The following is an 18430-nucleotide window of genomic DNA, read 5'->3' on the forward strand; positions in this document are numbered from 1 at the left end:
CGCGCCTTTGGTGCCTCTGTGGTGTGGCGTGGTGTGGTGTGGTGGGACGTGCTGGGAGCAGTGCCTGCAGCGCGAAAATCTTGCACTTCAGGTTCCTTTCAGGTTATTGGCTTTTTTAAATTCTTCGGGATTGCTCTTTGGTGATTCTCCACCTCTACTCTGCTCTGGTGAGACCCCACCTGGAGCACTGCATCCAGTTCTGGAGCCCCCAGTACAAGAGGGACGTGGACCTGCTGGAGCGTGTCCAGAGAAGGGCCACCAGAATGATCCGAGGGCTGGAGCAGCTCTGCTGTGAGGACAGACTGAGAGAGTTGGGGCTGTTCAGTCTGGAGAAGAGAAGGCTCCGAGGGGACCTTATTGTGGCCTTCCAGTATCTTAGGAGGGCCTACAAGAAAGCTGGGGAGGGACTTTTTAGGATATCGAGTAACAACAGGCCTAGGGGGAATGGGACAAAGCTGGCAGTGGGCAGATTCAGGCTGGATGGGAGGAAGAAGTTCTTCCCCATGAGAGTGGTGAGACCCTGGAATGGGTTGCCCAGGGCGGTGGTTGAGGCCCCATCCCTGGGGGTCTTTAAGGCCAGGCTGGAGGAGGCTCTGGGCAGCCTGATCTAGTGGGAGGTGTCCCTGCTCATGGCAGAGGGGTTGGAACTGGGGGATCCTTGTGGCCCCTTCCAACCCTGACAGATTCTGATCTGTTTTAGCAGAGGACTTTAGAGCCCTAATGGCTTAATGGTTGGACTTGATGATCTTGGAGGTCCCTTCCAACCTAAATGATTCTATGATTCTTTAAGTGGCGAGAGGAAAGCTTGGGCAGTCGGTCAGGAAAGAGGCTTTAGAGCGGTGGAACTGGCACTCAAATTTCAGCGTGTTTCCTCCGCACTGCCCCAGCTGCACAGGAGTGATTTGTAGTCGCTAGACATGTCCCAAGAAACACCTGCAATGTAGGAGGTTTTCTGCAGGTCAGAGTAGCAGATGGCTACATGATGCCTCCTCCTGAACCTTTCCATTTGAGAACGTCATGGTTTGTAGTGGGTGCTGCAGGTCAGGCCTTGAGCTCTGCTGGGGCTGCCAGTAGAGCTCCTTGGACCCTTTGCAATCCAGCCCTGACTGACTGTCTGAAAAACCTTATCTGGGTTATTTCTTAGATGTGTTTCCCTGGTGAACTCTGCCTTATTTTGTTCTCCTTATTTTGGTAACTTAATTCAGAGCACTGGCTTTCAAGTGGAGGCTTGTTTTTAATGAGAAATGAAAGAATTGCAGAGATTTATTATGATTGATTGTGGCATTGATGAAGGGGTTAACTAGAATGAATTGAGTCTTGTGGAAAAGCAGGTGGGACAGCCCCTCGTGGGGATAAATGGAAGGAAAGGCTGTTTCCCCTTCTTCTTTCAAGTCAGGCAGGAACAAAGTCAGGAAGCTGAGAGAGGTCAGAAAAGATCCATGGGGATTTTTTTTGCTCATAAAAGAGTTTTGGGTTCTATTCCTTTTTTTTCTGGTGCAGGCTAAAAGGGTGTCTTTGCTGTTTTGTTTGCTGTCATGCTTTTTCTGTGGACTAGATCTAGGCTAAATTACCCACTTTGATCTGATCAGACTCTTATTCAGCTTCTGGTAAGACTCAATGACTTGTGCTGTAGTGAAGTTGTGATAGCTTCTTACATGCGAAAGATATCACCTTGGTGATTTCTTTCATTTCAGGAAGCATGTGAAGGTAAAGCTACAAGAGTTTTTTTTTATTATTCCCTCAAACACGAAACATTTATTAAAAAAACCAACCAACCAAACCAAACCAGGAAGGGAGAATAGGTCTGGAAAGATGGCAATTATTCTTTTTTCCTGTCCTAGCCCTGCTTGAAATATAGCAGAAATAACTATTATTTCCAGCCAAATAGGTTAGTACATTTGCATGTTTACTACCACTATGAGCATTTCCCCTGCATGTGACACATGCATAGGAGTGAAAGCATTTAAAGTAAGTGTCTATAGGCGGATCTGTACTCTGCACTCTAAGCTCCAAAAAACCAATGTGGCATTATGTGACCTGCTCAAGACAGTTAGTCCTGGGTGGATGACAATGCCTGTGCTTGGCAGTTCTGATTGCCAGGCTGGCTGGTCTCTTCTGGTGCTACTCTAAGGAGAAGAGTGGAAAACCCACTAATTGAAGAACCAGAATTCAGAAGATTCTCCCTCCCCACAACTCCCCCCATTTATAACTAATCCTTCTCATTTCACTGGATTTGCTGTTATATTCTTCCTGACAGTGAAGAAGTAGTACTGGACTGTAATTGGATAATACCCAATACAATTGTTCTTTCTTTCTCTGAACAATGGAAATTTGTTTTGATAATGGGCCGTTAGCTCACCTGCTCTATCTGGGAAGCGTGGCCGTGTGCCAGGTGTTAATATTCAAACAGCTTTTCATTGTTGCTTTGATATACTTATCAAGGATTCTGATCACAAGTCATCATTTCATAAAAATTTCTAATGGGGTGGGAGTAAAAACTTTTATTAAATGGCATGAACTTCTGTATCTGAATGTAATAAAATAATGATGTATGGTGTCTTTTTAGGGATAAGAAATTAAAATGCATATTAATTAAATTAATAATAAAAACCTTTATGAAAATCTCTTCTTCAAGTTGCAAGTAGCTGTTTAATCAAATTCTTTCCATGGAAAAATGCATTTCATTATAACATAATTAGCACATCTATTGTGTTTTTAATACAACCTGTGCTAAGGTGTGTTTGATCTGGAGTTTGCTCATGGCAATTAGCAGTAAAGGGATTGAACTTTTTGCTTTATTCCAGGCTTTGTAAATTATAAGTGCTGTATCTGGGGAAAATTGATGTGATTTTTTTTTTAAAGCACTAGAATAATCTTGGGAATATATTGGGGTAGTCATTATTAATAATGAAAAGAAATGGTAAGAAACTGTGCTACCTAAAGCTGCAAATTTTAGGGGTAATTTTTTTTTCCTGTCACAGGTGTGTACTGTTGTCACATCCTATCTAAATCCTGGGCTGCAAGAAAGCCGGAGCTTTTTGTGGACTAAAGATTAATTCTGCTTGCATCTGTCTGCAGCAGCAGATCAGAGAAGATGACAACAGCAGACCAGGGACTGGGGTGGTGGTCCTGGGGTTGCCACTCCCCCGGTTTTGTCCTATTAAGGTAATGCTGATAGACCACTCAGGTAATGGGTGTGTATGTGATTCCCCCCCAGGTGGGTGGTATGTACTGACCCAGGGGGTGAGCACTCTCTCTTCTGCAGCGTGTCCTTTACCTTTTGAGAGGAGTACTTTTGCAGTAGGAAAAAAGGGCAGGATGTCAGTAAACATGGGGTTTGGAATCACTCTGATGCCTGGCTGCTAAAATAATAAATATCTGCTTGGAAACTGAATGCATCCTGTAGCACTGGCAGACACGAGCCCTCCAAAGTCAAAGGGTTCAACCTTACCAGCTGCTGAAACCAGATTGTACTGTTGGGGCTTTTCCTTACCCCAGAAGATTTACTGATGGCTTTCCAAAGAGTGGGAGAGAACCTCCTCTATGGAAAGTCCTTTGATGAGTTTGTGTCTAGACTGAGTTCACTTAAGAGTGTAGATACCAGTGTTTTTATGCTTGACTTCACTGTGGTACAAAGCCTGATATTGTGTTGGGTGTGAAACTCATTAATGCACAGAAAATCCAAACTTGAGATTGACTTTTATGCAGTAAAAAACCCACATTGGTACAGAAATATAAAAAGAAAGTATGCAATGCAAACATCTTTATACAGTGGAACTTGAATACAGTATTCCTTAAAATAGCTTTATAAAACAAACAAAATATAGCAACTACAGGTAATACTATCTGGATGGTGCTTATCAAAGGATTTTACTTACTTCACTAAATAATTTCATTACTAACTTTACCTGTTGATACCCAATACCTTAGTTACTGATGAAAAACCTAAACTGTAAGTATTATTAGTTAGCATTCTTAATAATATACATGTGGAACCTCAATAGCATACACCATTGACTGGATTAAACAAAACAGAAGAGAATGAAGACCTGAAAAATAAAACCAAGGCTGTCATCCCAAAATGCACTACTTTTATGAAGGATGTGATCCAAAGCAGATCTGGCTGGTGGACAGGATTCTGAAAGTTTTTCTTTCCTTCATATTTGAAAATTTGTGTGATTGCATGTTGATAGTAGGCATTAATGTCCAGCTAGGTGTTCTATTGGCCAACTTTCTGCAGTAGTGAGGACTGATGTGAGACCATATCATAGTGCTTGCTATTTCCTGCCAAGAAAACATTTTGAGGGAAGGGACTGTAAATTAGAGATGACATGAATAAGTGAAGAGCAAATTTGTGAGGTTCCACTATAGTGGTTTAGGAAAAAAAAAAAGATTTAGTGTTATTTAGTTAGCTACAACATTTAAATAATCAAATCAACTAAACTAATACATACAGCTCCAAGCACAGATTCTGCAAAATTGAGTATCTATGTGACAGGTCTCTTCCTGTTGAAGGCAAAAGGAATCTGCATTGTCAGAAGCCAGACACAGGCCAGAGAACCACTTTTTACAAAGCGTATTTGGCTGGGTAACTTCCTGCATGGGAAGTTTCATTCTGTTCACTCTGTGGCTCTTTATCAGGCTAGAAACTGAACACACATTTACCAGGGCCTTCGTAGTTGCAGCTCCAAAACCTTTCTTATATTTGCAGTTCTTTTATGCAGACAGATGTGTGGCTGTGTAGCATCCTGGTTTGGAAGTCTACAATGTTTTCCTAGGTGGAAAATACCCGTTTTGCAGTACCTGCTTAGAAAACACTCAAAACAGTTTCACAGTAATGAGGCCCTTCGTTTGTTTGTCCCTGAAAATATATAATTGCTTTAATAATGTTGTATTAAAAAAAACTATTCAACCTCTTTAGAAATCTAGAGAGATTTGCAGTATTGGAGTTTGAACATTCCCCTGTTCTCCACATTTCCTGCCCTGCAGGATATATTCCACTGAGTAACACTGAGATCCTGTTTACAGAAAGAAAAACCAATTTTGCTGCTAGCTACAGCAAATTCTAGTGCACCAGAAAGGTGCCTGAAATCATCGTCAGGCTGTTAAAAATGACAGTTGAAACCAGAGCGTGCATCTAAAAACCCTGACTGATTTTATCTTTAGAAACTCATATATGTAGTAGAAGACTATAAAGCAAGAATATTCAATAGATTGGAAAGCAGGAAAAATCATGCCTGTTTTTGAAAGTGATGGAATAATTTATAATACGAAGTGATAGACCATATGTTCTTCCTCTCCTCCACTGGGTAAGCATAAGCATGGGCTATCAGTAAAGATGTTACAAAAGGGCCAGGCAAACCAGCTGGCTGGAGATGCAGGAGGTTATTCAAAACGTTCCTTCACATTGCCACTGAACCTCTCTGATCCAGTGGATGGTGACCTTGAATGTGTGTTGATGAAAACAGTACAGGAGGAGAATGATGAAGGAGAGAGTTGGGATAAAATCACTTTTAAGGAGAAGGGTTTATCGGGACAGGGAGAGGAGTTGTGTCCTAGAACTTGAGCAGGTCCTCAAGCAGCAATTTTGGGGGATAAAAAAAAGGAGTATTAGCAAGGATAGAAGTACTGGGGTAAGTCAATATACGTGTGTTTCTTTTTAACCCTGTCAGGTTTGTTTGGCTTTTTTTTTCCATGTCTGTTTGAAGTCCTAGTATGGCTTAGGCGAATCTCTGTGAGTTCTTCTTTGGCCATTGGCAGGCTCTTGATGTCTATCTGTAGTGGGAAGGAGAAAATTCATGGCTAATTTGAATTAATAGATAAAATCTTCATTTGGTTCTGATCCATAGAGCTCAGCTAACATTTTAAACCTGGGTCCCCAGTCATTCAGAAAGTCATAATCAATATCTGAGTCTGAGGAGCCTGATTCCAAAGAACTGAGAGATTCTGCAATGGACTCAGCACCTTCGTAGCCATAAATGTGAAGTGTGTCATATGGCAGCAAATCCCTGTCATTGTCAGCTTCATCCTTCTTAACCTCAATCATCATTTCCATTTCTCCAGCACCAGAAGTTATATTTCCAGGAGGCTTTTGAACTTGTGCATACGGAGAGGGGACTGCTTCTGGCTTTATACCGTTCTTGCGGACAGAGTTGAGTACAGATACATCATAGCTGGTGGTATCCATTTCACCACCACCTTCTTCATCATAAGTGACAAGCTGCTCATGAATCTCTGCCACATTCCTCCCAAGAGCGCTCAAATCCTTCTTGTGTCTTTTTCTTAGGAGAATTAGCAATGTGATTACTGCAAAGAAGACTTAGATGAGCATGTGGAAATAGAAAAGTAAGGGAGTAAAACAAATTGCATTTAAGATATAACAGTCTGAAGTGGGGTTTTTTTTTTTTTTTTTTTTGTGTGTAGTGATTTTTTTTAACACATCTCTGTTAAAAATAGTTTAAAATACTCTTTAGCTGTAGGATTTTTATGTTCTCAAAGCAGTTCAGTCTGTACAGGAATTGTACAACTGACTCTTGAGCTGAAATCATGAATACAAATGTATAGTGTCACAAGTTAATTGAATCAACTACTGCCTTAAATTGGTAAATCTTTTAATGCCAGGCATCAAATGCTGCTTAATGTGGTTATTGCAGAGGTGGCCTCTTCTCAAGCAAGAAAAGATGTTGCCTCTTCTCTGGTAGATTCCAAATACAACAAGTAGCTACTTGTAGGCTGATTTTTGTACAGGTTTATTTATGTGTATATGTTCACTGTACTGTTTAAAGGGTTTACAGACTAGTTCAGCCTTTGGAAATAGGAATCCTATTGTCGTTGACCCAGCACAAATTTCCTGTTTTGTAAGTGCATGTGAGCCTAGTAAACAGTAAATGAAGTATATTATACATACATGCAATAACCTTTCCAGTGACTCAGCTTTTCCAGTAGCTTTGTAGCTGAAACTATTCTAATAGCCAAACTGAAAGGGCAAGTGAGATGAATCAAGTGGTTACAGTGTTTCTGCCTTGGTGACCATTTTATAGTCACAAAGCTTTTGTAGATCTCGGTTAAAAAAAAAAAACAAACCAAACAACAAACCAATCCCCACATTTTAAGTCAGAAAACGCTACAGAAGTCAAATACTTACCAATGATTGTGAAGATACAAATAAAAATTGCCACCAGTGCTTGTATACTAACTCCAACTTGTTTAGCTCTTTCCTCACAAAAAGTGAAGTTGCCTTTTTCATTACACTTGCAGACACTGATGACAAGTGTGTTTGTGCTGCTGAGGACAGGCTCACCGTTGTCTGAGATGATGACAGGCAGGTAGTGGATTTTGGCAAGTTCACGATTAAACTGTCCATATTTGACAGTGATATTAGCTGTGTTATCTGGAAGAAGCAACAACATCTAATTAAGTGATAATCTCTACCAGATTTTCCTTATAGATTATCAGTCAGTTGGTACATCTTCCCTTTAGACACCAGCAGCCTTCAGGGAACCCAGTGAAACTTACGTGGCAACAAACAATGTTTTTTTCCACTAAACTAAGCCTTTAAAAATAAATTGTTACTTAACTCAGCTAGACCAGTCCTAAGTAATAGCTAAAGCTTTTCTCCCCTGTGTCCTAGTGTCTCATGCTGGCTAGCTGAGAAAATGCATTGCAGGGGTACGCTACCGTGGTTCTCAATCAAGGAGAAATTGCTATCTTCTGTGGCCAGGTAGTAGCTGAAGAAACCTCTAGATGATACTTCATCCTTGTCAGTAGCTGAAATCCTCACGATTACCTACAGAGATGGAAAAGGTCATAATTTTCAATATACGTTGCCTCTAGTGATAAAACCACTTATAGTATTTAAGTTAGAGCTGGGCTGTGTATCCTATATAATCCTTCAGTAAAGGGCAGGACAAAGTTATCCTGTGATGCTCCCCTTCAAGTTCTTCCAAGGCAAGGAACTTCCTTGTAGGTCTCCAGAAAGAGTAACCTTGCCCCTCCATTCATAGATAGGAAACAAAAGAACAAATCTTGTGTAATTAAAGCATAAAAAAAGTCTTAGGCTGAAAGACATATGGCTCATTTAAATACCTAAGATGACTGTCTTCTAAAAAGTGCTCAATTTATTTACAAGCATGACTCTCATTCGTTGAATGTCGTTGAGACTGCCACTCCTGAATGACAGGCTTGTTTTTGAAAACCTTAACCTGGGGTACATTGCATGTTTGAAATATAAAAAATGTGTGTATGATTATGTCCCAAAGGTATTTTTAAAATTAAATGAAAGGCAAAATAGTGCCATGTGTGTTCTAACAGATTCTATCAGAGAATCCAGTCTGTGACGAAGTCTCTCAATTAAACAAACATTACATCTGTGCTCCAGATATTTGTCTGAGGCCAACCATCCAAACCCACAAACAGTAACACTGTTTGTGCGTGTGGGTACTTGCACTCTGAGGAAGACTACAATAATATTATATGCAGCAATGTTTCTCGTAGTATTTTGAAAGGGTTTCATTCCCTGTGTCATGGATGAACATTTGTGTGATAAAACTGAATTGCAGATGTTTGCTCTGCGAGGCTTGGCTGTGCTTCATGGCTCAGTTGCTAAGCCACGGACAGACGTGAAAGCCTGGAGGGAGAGGAACTCTGCAGCCTGTGTGCTAAGCTGAAAAAAAGTCAATATTCCAACAGTGTAAAGTCCTGAAGGGAGATCTCTGACCACTGATGTTTCAGCAATCAGTGAAATGATCAGGTACTTGGGTATGAAAACTGAGACTTTTATTAAAAGACATCTTTTGCTTGAGCTGGCAAGAAGATAACTCAGGTTTAAGGGAAATACTCTCCCTCTTGTCTTACCTTTCCTGGTGCAGCATTTTCACATACTCTGGGTTCCTCAGGATAAACGAGTTCTGGAGCATTATCATTTACATCAATAACTATTACATGAACTTGAGCATGTGATTCTAGGTCAGAAAGGCGGCCTGAAATGACAACAACAGGTCTCTGAGATGTTGGGAATCTAGTGCTCTCTAGTCCCCACTTTCCACTGTTTGTGTCCACCCCTGTGACTCCTGTGTGACAAAGATGGAGAGCTAGCTCCATCATTAAATTAAACTTTTTCTTTGACAGGTTCAGAGATTTTCCTAAAAACCTTTCCTGTTGGGCTAAATCATCAAGGATCTATGAGGAAGAAAACTGCAATTGCTTAAGGCTTCCTGATTCTTCAGACTGTGTAGCTGGCTGTGGGATCCAGCATGGTTCTCTGGCACTAAGGCAACAGGCACAGAGCAGGCCATGTCTATGTTATTACATATCTTTCACCCTCCAGAAAAGGCTGATCTCCCCAAAAGTGACTTGGCACTTCGTCCCCCCCGGCCTGCCCAACTTCCTGAGCCTGCACGAAGCTATGTGGGGGTGCCTGGCAGGGATGCTCCCCACATGGCAGTGTGGGAGGGGGATTTTGTAACTCTGCACAAGTGCATGAAGCATGCTGGGATGTTTCTGCCCTAACCACAGGCTTATCCATGTTTCCCAAGCTGCTTCCTTTCCTCGTGGCCTTTTTATTCCTTGTAATAAACTGAATGTATTTTCATAATAGCTAGGGGCCAGATTTTAAAACTGTATTTGACCTATTTGTAGATACCCATTTCATGTGGAAAATTATTGTGCAAACCATGTAAGTGTTTGTTTCATTTTTAGCTTAGTGGAAACAGGCTGTCAGGTTGTGACTTTCCTTCCTGATACTCTACAGTCCTGCTGTAAAGTTATACACAGATCTCTTGTAAATAGGCAAGTGGATAGCACTCACCATCTTCAAGGATTTCCCGAGCTGCTACAGTGATGTTGTATGAGGAACTGAATTCTCTGTCCAGGGGCTTGGGAATTTGGAGAATTCCAGAGTCAGATACCCTAATATAGTCTCCATTAGGACTTGCTCTTCGTCGAAGAAATCTGTTTTTTTTGTTTAAAAGAGTTATGTCAATGCAAGGGTGATAATACTGTTTCACTTCAGGTCTTCGTAGTGGAAGGTCAGAGAGTTCTTGTGTGACAAATTATGTTAATATCTTGACCAGGCGGTCTCAGAATATTTCCTTAAAATTATGCAGGCTGTGAGGGTGAGATATATCCACTGGAAAATCTTTCAGATTATTGTCTTTTGGTGTTTCAGAAGTCTCTTTTCTTTTCAAAGCATATGCTTGGATGAGTTATTACAATAAAAAATGTAACAACAAATTATAACCATTCACAGATACTGAGGATTATGCATTTTCCCATAAATGTGCAAATGTCTTATTAGTAAGTTTATGTGGTAGTTACATGGGTAAATGCAATTTATGTTAATATTTTTTGTTACCATATATATCCATGGCTGCAGTGTCAGAAACTTTTTTTTTTTAATTGGCATGCAGATTCTGAAAAATAAGGCCAAATCTCAGTTCTCTGTCAAATTCTTGGAATCATTAATGAATTCTCTACTTTAAAATAAAATAACTAAAGCTAGTGTTGTGTTACCTTATTTTCCGTTTAGCTGCATCAGGGTCATATGCCCAGACTGAACCAAGACTCTGTTCTGGATCATTTTCCTTTACTTTAAATTCGTATGGTAGTTTTGTGAAGACAGGAGGCTCATCCACATCAGTGACTTCGATGGTGACTGTTGAAATGCTCCTAGGCCCACCAGATTTAAAATAGCGAAGATCAACTGTGGGATCTGTTGCTTCAATGTCAAACCTGTATTCTGCTACCTTTTCGAAGTCCAGGGGCTAGAAAAATGACAGAGACAGATATTCTTCCTTTGGAGATGTCTAAGTAAACTTTGCATTAGCTATCTGTGCAAAGCCCTGTGCTCTAATTCGTGTTTGGAAATAGTACCAACTTGTATCGTAGCTAGACACTGGGGAGAGCATTTCCAAACTGAAATTCCCTTTCCATAGAGCGATGTGAGCAGCTTCTGGTTTTGGGCAGATTCATCCAGCATTCTAATTTAAACCAATTATTTCTTGGTTTAAATAGCTTTCTTTTTGTAATTCTGTAGCTTATTTACCTTCTTGTTTACCTCTTTTTTTTGCAAAGGCTGGGGACCAGATTCTCCTCTTCTTGGCTAGGCTTTCCATTCTGCAGTCATTCAAGGCAGACTTCATAGCTGCACTGACTGATAGCTGGGGCATTTAGTGGTAATTATCTGCTCCCTTGTTTGTTTTCCCATTGATTGAGATGATAAAGGAATCACACAGTGGAAGGAAGGCCAGGTAGTAAGAAATGCTCAAGCTATCACTCATTTCAAAGTTTGGGTCCCTTTGCACTATAGCCTGAGATTATAAAAGCACTAGTGCAATAGCCAGTAGTTAATTGTTGTGACTTGTTTTTCTCTTTGAGTAGACATTGCAAATGGCAATGCTTAGCTAGTAGTTGAATTTTTATCTCAGATGGCTGTATAGTTAAAATTATGAGACGTGCATGGCCAAAAACCTGTTACAAAACAGTGGGCTGAACTTTGCCTGCTGCGTGTTAAAAGATGAGCTGATGGCAAATCACACAGTGTGTGTATGTGCGGGGTCTCTTATTGGTCCTCCTTTGGGCAGCAGTTGTGACCAATGTGTTCCTCAGGTCCTGGAAAGCCCAGGGGAAGGGTTGCATTTGGTGAGGGAAAGCTGCTTACACTGAGTGTGACTGTGGCTGAAGAATTTACTGCTGGTCTTGGTACTCTTTTCCTTAAATTTTTTTCTTCTTCTTAATGACAGCTCTGGTCTTAACAGTTGCAGAGAGGCATTTGGAAGTGAAAAACACATTCCTGTCAATCTGAGGATTACAGGAGGTGATTTATTGTCCTCCCTCCTCTTTTTTTTTTTTTTTTTTTAATGTAAGTCAGTCAAATCAATGAACTCTTGGCTTGGCAGTGCTTCTCATAGCACAGGAATGTCCCTTGGTACAAATCAAGTAGGTCTGAGAGTTAAAAAACAGAGACCAAACCCTAATAAAGGCTTTGGAGAGTCTGAGCCCTCTTACAGAGTTATGAGGAATTTGTGGGGAAGCTCTGTAAATGCTCTGAGGAAAGTATGGGAGATGTGGCTCATAGTGGAGCAAGTGCCAAACTAAAAACCACTTCTAGAAGAATGGCTAGGTGGACTTGTTCATGTTTTCAAATTTGGTTTCTCTTAGGGCTGCAGAAGGGAAAAATTCTTTGACTTGGTTTGTTGGTTCAACTCTTATAATCACTGACACTTAGAGGCATGAAAGTATCTGAAATTTGAGAGGAGCCTGAAGTGCTTAAGTTAAATTTCTGAATTAGTCCCCATTGCATTCTGCCATCTAATTCTAGATTTTCCCAGGAATGGCAGTAAAAATGGACTAGTAAATCACCAGCTCTTCTCACAGAGCTTACAGAACAGAGTTTTCATGATGAATGGAGAGTTTTCATGGAGACTTCTACACAGTTCCGATTTTCCTGCCATTAGTCCCAAACTGAATTAAACACTTTTGTTACACATGGAAAAAAAAAATAAGTCTTTGTTACTGGGAAAAGTACCTTTTTTGGCCTAATGATTCCTTCATTGGTGAATGGATTCGCTACAATTTCAAAGGTATCCCTGTAATCTCCTCTGACAAAACTGTATTTCGTATTTCTATGTTGTGGTTCATCAATATCTTCTACTTTGACTTTGCCAACTTCTCCTCCTACTGAGATGTTTTCAGGGACTTTAAAGTGAAATGATGCTGTTAAAACAAAACAAACAACAAAAAAAGATATAGAGTGTGTAAATGGAAGTTAGAAACTAGTTAAAATTTGTTCTTATAGACATACAGAAAATATTTCATTGAGAATTCATCATTATGTATCTATATACACATAACTGATGTGTTTTTCATAAAAATATAATTAATTCATAAAATTGTAAAAATCTTGTACAAAGCAATGAAATGAATACTGATTTTTATTTTCTCCTCTAGGTGTGCATCACCCAGGAAGTGTAGCTGGGGCTGAAATACAGAAGATCTTCTGAATATATAAGATTCTTTGTCCACTTTTAAGAAAAGTTGAGTTGTGACAAACTCTGACATAAATTGGTTATAGTTGTGTCAATGCTTGGTTTCCAAATGCTACAGCCCGTGCATTGTACTTACGGTGTTTGAATACTGGGAAGTTGTCATTGATGTCGGTTAAAGAGATAATCACTGTGGCTGTACTTGACTCTCCAAAAGACCCTGGAGCATCTTTTGCCCTAACAATAATTTCATATGTTGATTGATTCTCTCTATCTAGATCAGCCCTTGTTGTAGATATAACACCTGTGGGGGGAAAAAAATAAAAAAGGACGAGGATTAGATTTTGCAGCGTGTCCAACATCTCTTCATTTTGACAGCAAATGTTTGTCTTATGCCACAAATTCAGCTTTAAGTAGCATTTTTACAGTGGTATTTTTCTAAGTCTAGAAACAGAAATCTTTCTACATGGTGGAATATTTTGGAGATTTTGTACAGTACATTCCTTTAAACTGATCTTTGCTGCTTAAAAGCAGTCTAATGATGTCTAAATTTGGTCACTACAGCATCTAGAGAGTTTCTATGAGCATCTCTTATCTGAGTTATTTGTTCCAGAGGACTAGTCTGGTTACAAGAAATAGTGGCATTATTTTTAATACTTGGCAAAATTAAAGAAGAAAGTTTAGGAAAGCAGTGATTATTGAATACTGCTGTGGAATGTATATATTCCCTTTTCCTGTTTGGTCAAAGGAGTGGTGTCTATGCTAAACTGAAAATATGAACTTATATTAGCTCCTAGTCAGTCTATCAGTGGGGAAAAAAATTAGCATTTTTCTTCTCATTTAGTTCATGGCACCTAGTATCCCAACTTTATTAGTTCATTTCCAGATGCAGACACAGGTATTGTGTGAGTGTGAATGAAAAATCTTTCTAAATTATGGTCAAAATTATATTTTTGAATTATTATTCCCCTTGTCCAGAGTAAAAAAGGCTTGAAACTGCGAAAATGTAAGGTAAGGACAAAATGGACAAAAAAGGACATGCGTGTATCTGACCTACCAGAGTCATCAACTGTGAAATACTCGTCTCCTTTAATGACTTGGTAGGTAACTGTGGCGTGACCTGTAACTGTTGGGTCATCAGCATCTACAGCTGTCACTTTGGTGACTGAGGTTCCTAGAAAAGGATTTTCAAACAACATATTTAGTATAAATTCTGCTTTTGAACCACAGGCTGGAAAGGAAATGAGTGATGGAAGAACATACCTACTGGTGACATTTCTGGGACAGATCCATTGAATACTTTTTGTACAAACACAGGGACGTTGTCATTAATATCATAAACCTTGATAATGAATTTAGATGGGGGTTCCAGTGACTGGTTGTTTCTGCTGTCAATAACGAGAGCTGTCAGTTCGTACTCTGCTTTCTTTTCTCTGTCTAGCCTCTCGAATGCATATACATCACCACTTTTTTCTTCCACTTTAAAAATGGTGTTGGCATATTCACCTTCAATAATATACTTAGCGTATTGGTTCCTTACATTTGATGTGATCTAGAAGGAAAGGATAATTCAAAGAGATAAAAGTGGGCTTTGGCATCTGGATGCAACAGAATATCTACAGAAGATACACAATCAGAACTTCTTCAGGCTCAGTTTGAAACCAGAACAGCCATCAAGACTTCTGATGTCATCTGATGTATTACTGAAGAAACAGTGCCACAGCAGCTACAACCATGCAGGGTTAGAGGACAAAACTTGTCTCTAGACTGAAACTTGCTTGCTTATATATCAAGAAGCAATTTTTTTTCCAGATCGTATCTCATACTTCCTAAATGTGTAAATTGTTCATGGAGTTAGCACATACAAATTATTAAACTCATTATGTCTGAATTAACACACGCCACCATGTTCAGCTTGAGCTACTCTTGTTTGCAAGTAACCTTCTGAACTTGGCAGAGGTTTTGCTTAGATTTCACAGAATTACAGAATCAAATCTATATTCACAGATACTGACATTATTCATCATTAGTCTCTATTACTTAGCGTTTAGCACAATTCCTGCTATAGCTGACAGCTTTCTTGTGTCTAGTCACATGCAATTTTTTTGTAGTCAGTCTTTAGGCTCATGCTATGACAGTAAGATTAAATTTACACTCCATAGATTTTAAAATTCAAGTTTATATGCAATGAAAAAGGGATAGGGTAAAAGGAATGAACATTAATCAGTTTTAAAATGTAATTTTATCTAATGTCAGATGGTTTTGCACATTATTTAATCTGCAGATAATCTGATGATTCTTCCCTTTCTATACCTTCTTCCATCTAAGGAGACAGATCAAAGGTTTAAACCACATTTTCCATGCACTATATCACCATTCTTATTTCAGCAAGCTATTTATCAATAATTGCTGGATTTGACCAAGAATTTCTAGTCTTTCGTTGCTGATGTTATCATAAATTGCATTCAGGATTTGATTTATCCTACAGATGTCGTTTACTGTTGAACACACTTTCATCTGTGTTTTCTATTTTGAAACATGTCATTAAAACTTTCTTCCCTCATTCCACATACTTAATCATGCTTCTGGCTGCTGGGGCTGCTGAAGAACGTTTTACAACTCTGGAGCTGTAACATGAGAAATAACCTCACCCTTGTTCAAAGATAGTATAGTCTGTGCTGCCTTTCTCAATTTTTATTTACTTGTTTAGTGTAAAAGGTATAGACTTCCAATATTGCCTTTTCTAAAACTGAGGGTGAACATAAAAAGGAGAGCACCCAAAGCTGTGAAAGATAAAACTAAAATGTATCAGCAAACTCCTGCAGCTGTCACTCTGCTCTGCCACGCTGCTGCTGTCGCCTTTTTTAGGGGGTTTATTGAGTGTTGGGTCCTGCAGATGCAATGCACTGAACACATCCATTGCAAAAGTAATCAAAAGCATTCCGCTGCTGAAAGACCACAGAGCACAGTACAAAGTGAATTACTCTTATTTAGGGCAGCCCCAGGAATAGAAGCGTTCTCCTCAATCTGCCTCTGAATTGGTCTGAAGTGAAACAGAGATACCCTGTGTTAGCTGAGAGTACCCTATGGCCTCTTTTCTCTCTCTCTTTGGTGTTTTCTGCCAGTGAGCAGCACTGGCCCAGAAAGGTCTGGTTCACTTTGCCGAAACAGCCTTGACAGATGCTGATTATTGTACATGGGAGGAAAATGTAGAACTGCATTTATCTGAAAAGTGTCAAAGTAGTTCAATTTGAAAGACTAGATGGGAAGAACTTTGTCTGGGTGTTATGCAGTTAATTGTAGGATTTTGAGTGCTGCTCTGAAGAAAATGAGTTTGCAAGCAGGTCAATGCTCACTACTTTTAAAAATCATTTTCTTCCATTTTGTGAAACAAAGTTTTTGCTTGCACAACAGTATTCCTAAACATAGCACTTCCATTTTGTAGCCAAGCTGAGAGACATAAACCGTATGTTTATCAATGGGTATGTTTTTATTAGCTGATCTCCTAGGTTTCTGGAAGAATTGTGATCTGCCAGTGACACACCGACACTCCTCGGCTGCCAGGCTTCCCTCTGCCTGTGCCCCTGCACGCAGCTCACGGGCTCTGCCCATGCCTTTCTCCAACATCTAGCTGTATTCTTCAAAAGAGTTACAATCCCTTTGACATCATTTCCCCTTTATTCTGTGTCCACATTCTGAAGATTTTAACATGTTAGTATGTTGGCATTATGTCCCATTTCTATCTCCTTTTTTTCCTCTTCTGCCTAGACTGCAGACAGGTAATACTTTTCACGATTCTCCTTTTCTGTCTGTATTTCTAATTATTCACTGCTAACAGACTGCTGATTACCTTGCCAACATGGTGTGGTAATTGTGTGTCGATCTCTTCCTTGATATGCATTTGGTTCCATATCCAGTCTCTCTTCAGTCGTTTATGACTAGCGTTGTTTGAAGAAAAGTTTTGGGTTTTTTTCTGACTTTCTTTGTCAGCAAATGCTTGAGCCAAGAACAATGAGAAAAGTAGAACAAGATGGTTCATCTTCTACTGCAGCCTAGAAAGTAATATAAAATATGAAAACTCTATAAATAACAACAGAATCAGGTTAGGGCACACATAGAAGTGCAAATGGACTTTTCTTCTATAGAAAAGTTTAATTACTCTCTGTATTTCTTTTCATCCACCTTAGCATCTAAATTTGAAATATCAGTCTTCTTCCTTCCATGAAACAGTTTTAATTAGGTGACAACTGTAAAAAACAATGAAAAGATTTTAATGAACTAAAAAATGTGCAGGTTTTGCAAGCTAGCATAAAGAGCCAGCACCCACCTGAGCTACCGTACTTAGCGTGAAGGGATTCAGTAGCAAAGGTCAGCCACTGTGCAGTGTGGCAAGTGGAGTGTGGCTACAGAGCACAGCTCGTGGCAAGAGGAGCCATGGGAAGCAGCACCGAGGCTGAGCCAGATCAAAGTTTATGTTGAAATGAAATGTTCCAGCTTGACAAACCCAAATACAGTGTTTTGACTTGCCCTGGCACAAAATGTGTGGTAATCAATTTCTTCATATGGAAAATATTGATTTAGAATAAAAGCTTGGGTTTTTGTTGAAAAAAAAAATGATTACTGTGAAATTTTCAATCAATTCCAAGTACAATGTAGCAAATTGTCATGCTCAGAGAGCTCATTTATTGATTCAATTCCTTGCCTTTTGAAACGTTTGAAGACATATACAGTACCTTTATCCTCTATTCTCAGGTTTTACCATCTACAAAACAATAATTTGAGAAATTATTTTCAGGTGAAACAATATTTTTTGTATCATATGTTAATATTAGCAAACTTTGGACCTGACTTCCATATCAGATTGAGATCTTATTTTAATGTAGCAAAGTTGATTAATTTTCTTACTCTATTTCTGCTTTCCAGTATAGAGGACTGTCAGGGAACTTTAACACTCAGATAATTAGTCTTTAAATTACACGTAAATGAGTTTCCCTTAGCTTTCAGGAGCTGTCAACATCCACATCCAAAATAAAACCATTAATTGAGATAGAGAAGGTGACATCACGCAGGTTGCTAGATGTGAGATTAAATTAGTACTTTTGGCAGGAAGGTGTTGAGTTGTTACCAAAATTACTTCTTGGTAAGTAGGCAATCAATCTTATCCCATGGTGCTGCATCGTTGTTTGTAAAAGGATTTTATTTACCATGAAGTATTGCTTTTCTGTATTTTTCTGTCTTCTACATTGTTGTACATCAGCCCAATCTTTGTGATGGCATAGGAAATGACCAAAGAAGGTGGCTCTGAAGTTGCTTTTTAATAGCTAACGTGTGTGCTACAGTTTTATGGATTCATATAAAACTTGATTTACCTAATTTTTTTTTTTTTTTTTGTATTCTGTGCACTTTGATTCTGAATATTTTTAGAAAAATTAGTAAGATTTAGTGGTTTT

The 18430-nt window shown here is 39.3% G+C and overlaps 1 protein-coding gene across 1 annotated transcript; it reads right to left on the reverse strand.

Moving 5' to 3' along the window:
* Positions 1–5812: 5812 nt before the first annotated feature.
* On the reverse strand, positions 5813–17019 carry CDH5 (cadherin 5, type 2 (vascular endothelium)). The gene is made up of 11 exons (XM_008948362.1): positions 16831–17019; positions 14244–14532; positions 14038–14154; positions 13120–13284; positions 12524–12711; positions 10510–10760; positions 9806–9948; positions 8854–8978; positions 7678–7786; positions 7145–7390; positions 5813–6318 (listed from the first exon to the last, which is right to left on the reverse strand). The coding sequence occupies exons 1-11, from the start codon at positions 17017–17019 to the stop codon at positions 5813–5815; spliced, it is 2328 nt and encodes a 775-aa protein (XP_008946610.1).
* Positions 17020–18430: the final 1411 nt, after the last annotated feature.

This window comes from Merops nubicus, unplaced genomic scaffold, assembly GCF_000691845.1.
Source record: "Merops nubicus isolate BGI_N331 unplaced genomic scaffold, ASM69184v1 Scaffold36189, whole genome shotgun sequence".
NCBI classification, from domain to species: domain Eukaryota; kingdom Metazoa; phylum Chordata; class Aves; order Coraciiformes; family Meropidae; genus Merops; species Merops nubicus.

What these genes read in the sequence shown, in the direction of transcription:
- CDH5 (XM_008948362.1), bottom strand. Translation starts at nt 17,019, where the DNA reads ATGAACCATCTTGTTCTACTTTTCTCATTGTTCTTGGCTCAAGCATTT. An exon ending in CTTCCCAGTATTCAAACACC is followed by an intron (nt 12,712 to 13,119) that starts GTAAGTACAATG and finishes TTGTTTTAACAG; the next exon opens with CATCATTTCACTTTAAAGTC. An exon ending in GCAGCTAAACGGAAAATAAG is followed by an intron (nt 9,949 to 10,509) that starts GTAACACAACAC and finishes CAAAAAAAACAG; the next exon opens with ATTTCTTCGACGAAGAGCAA.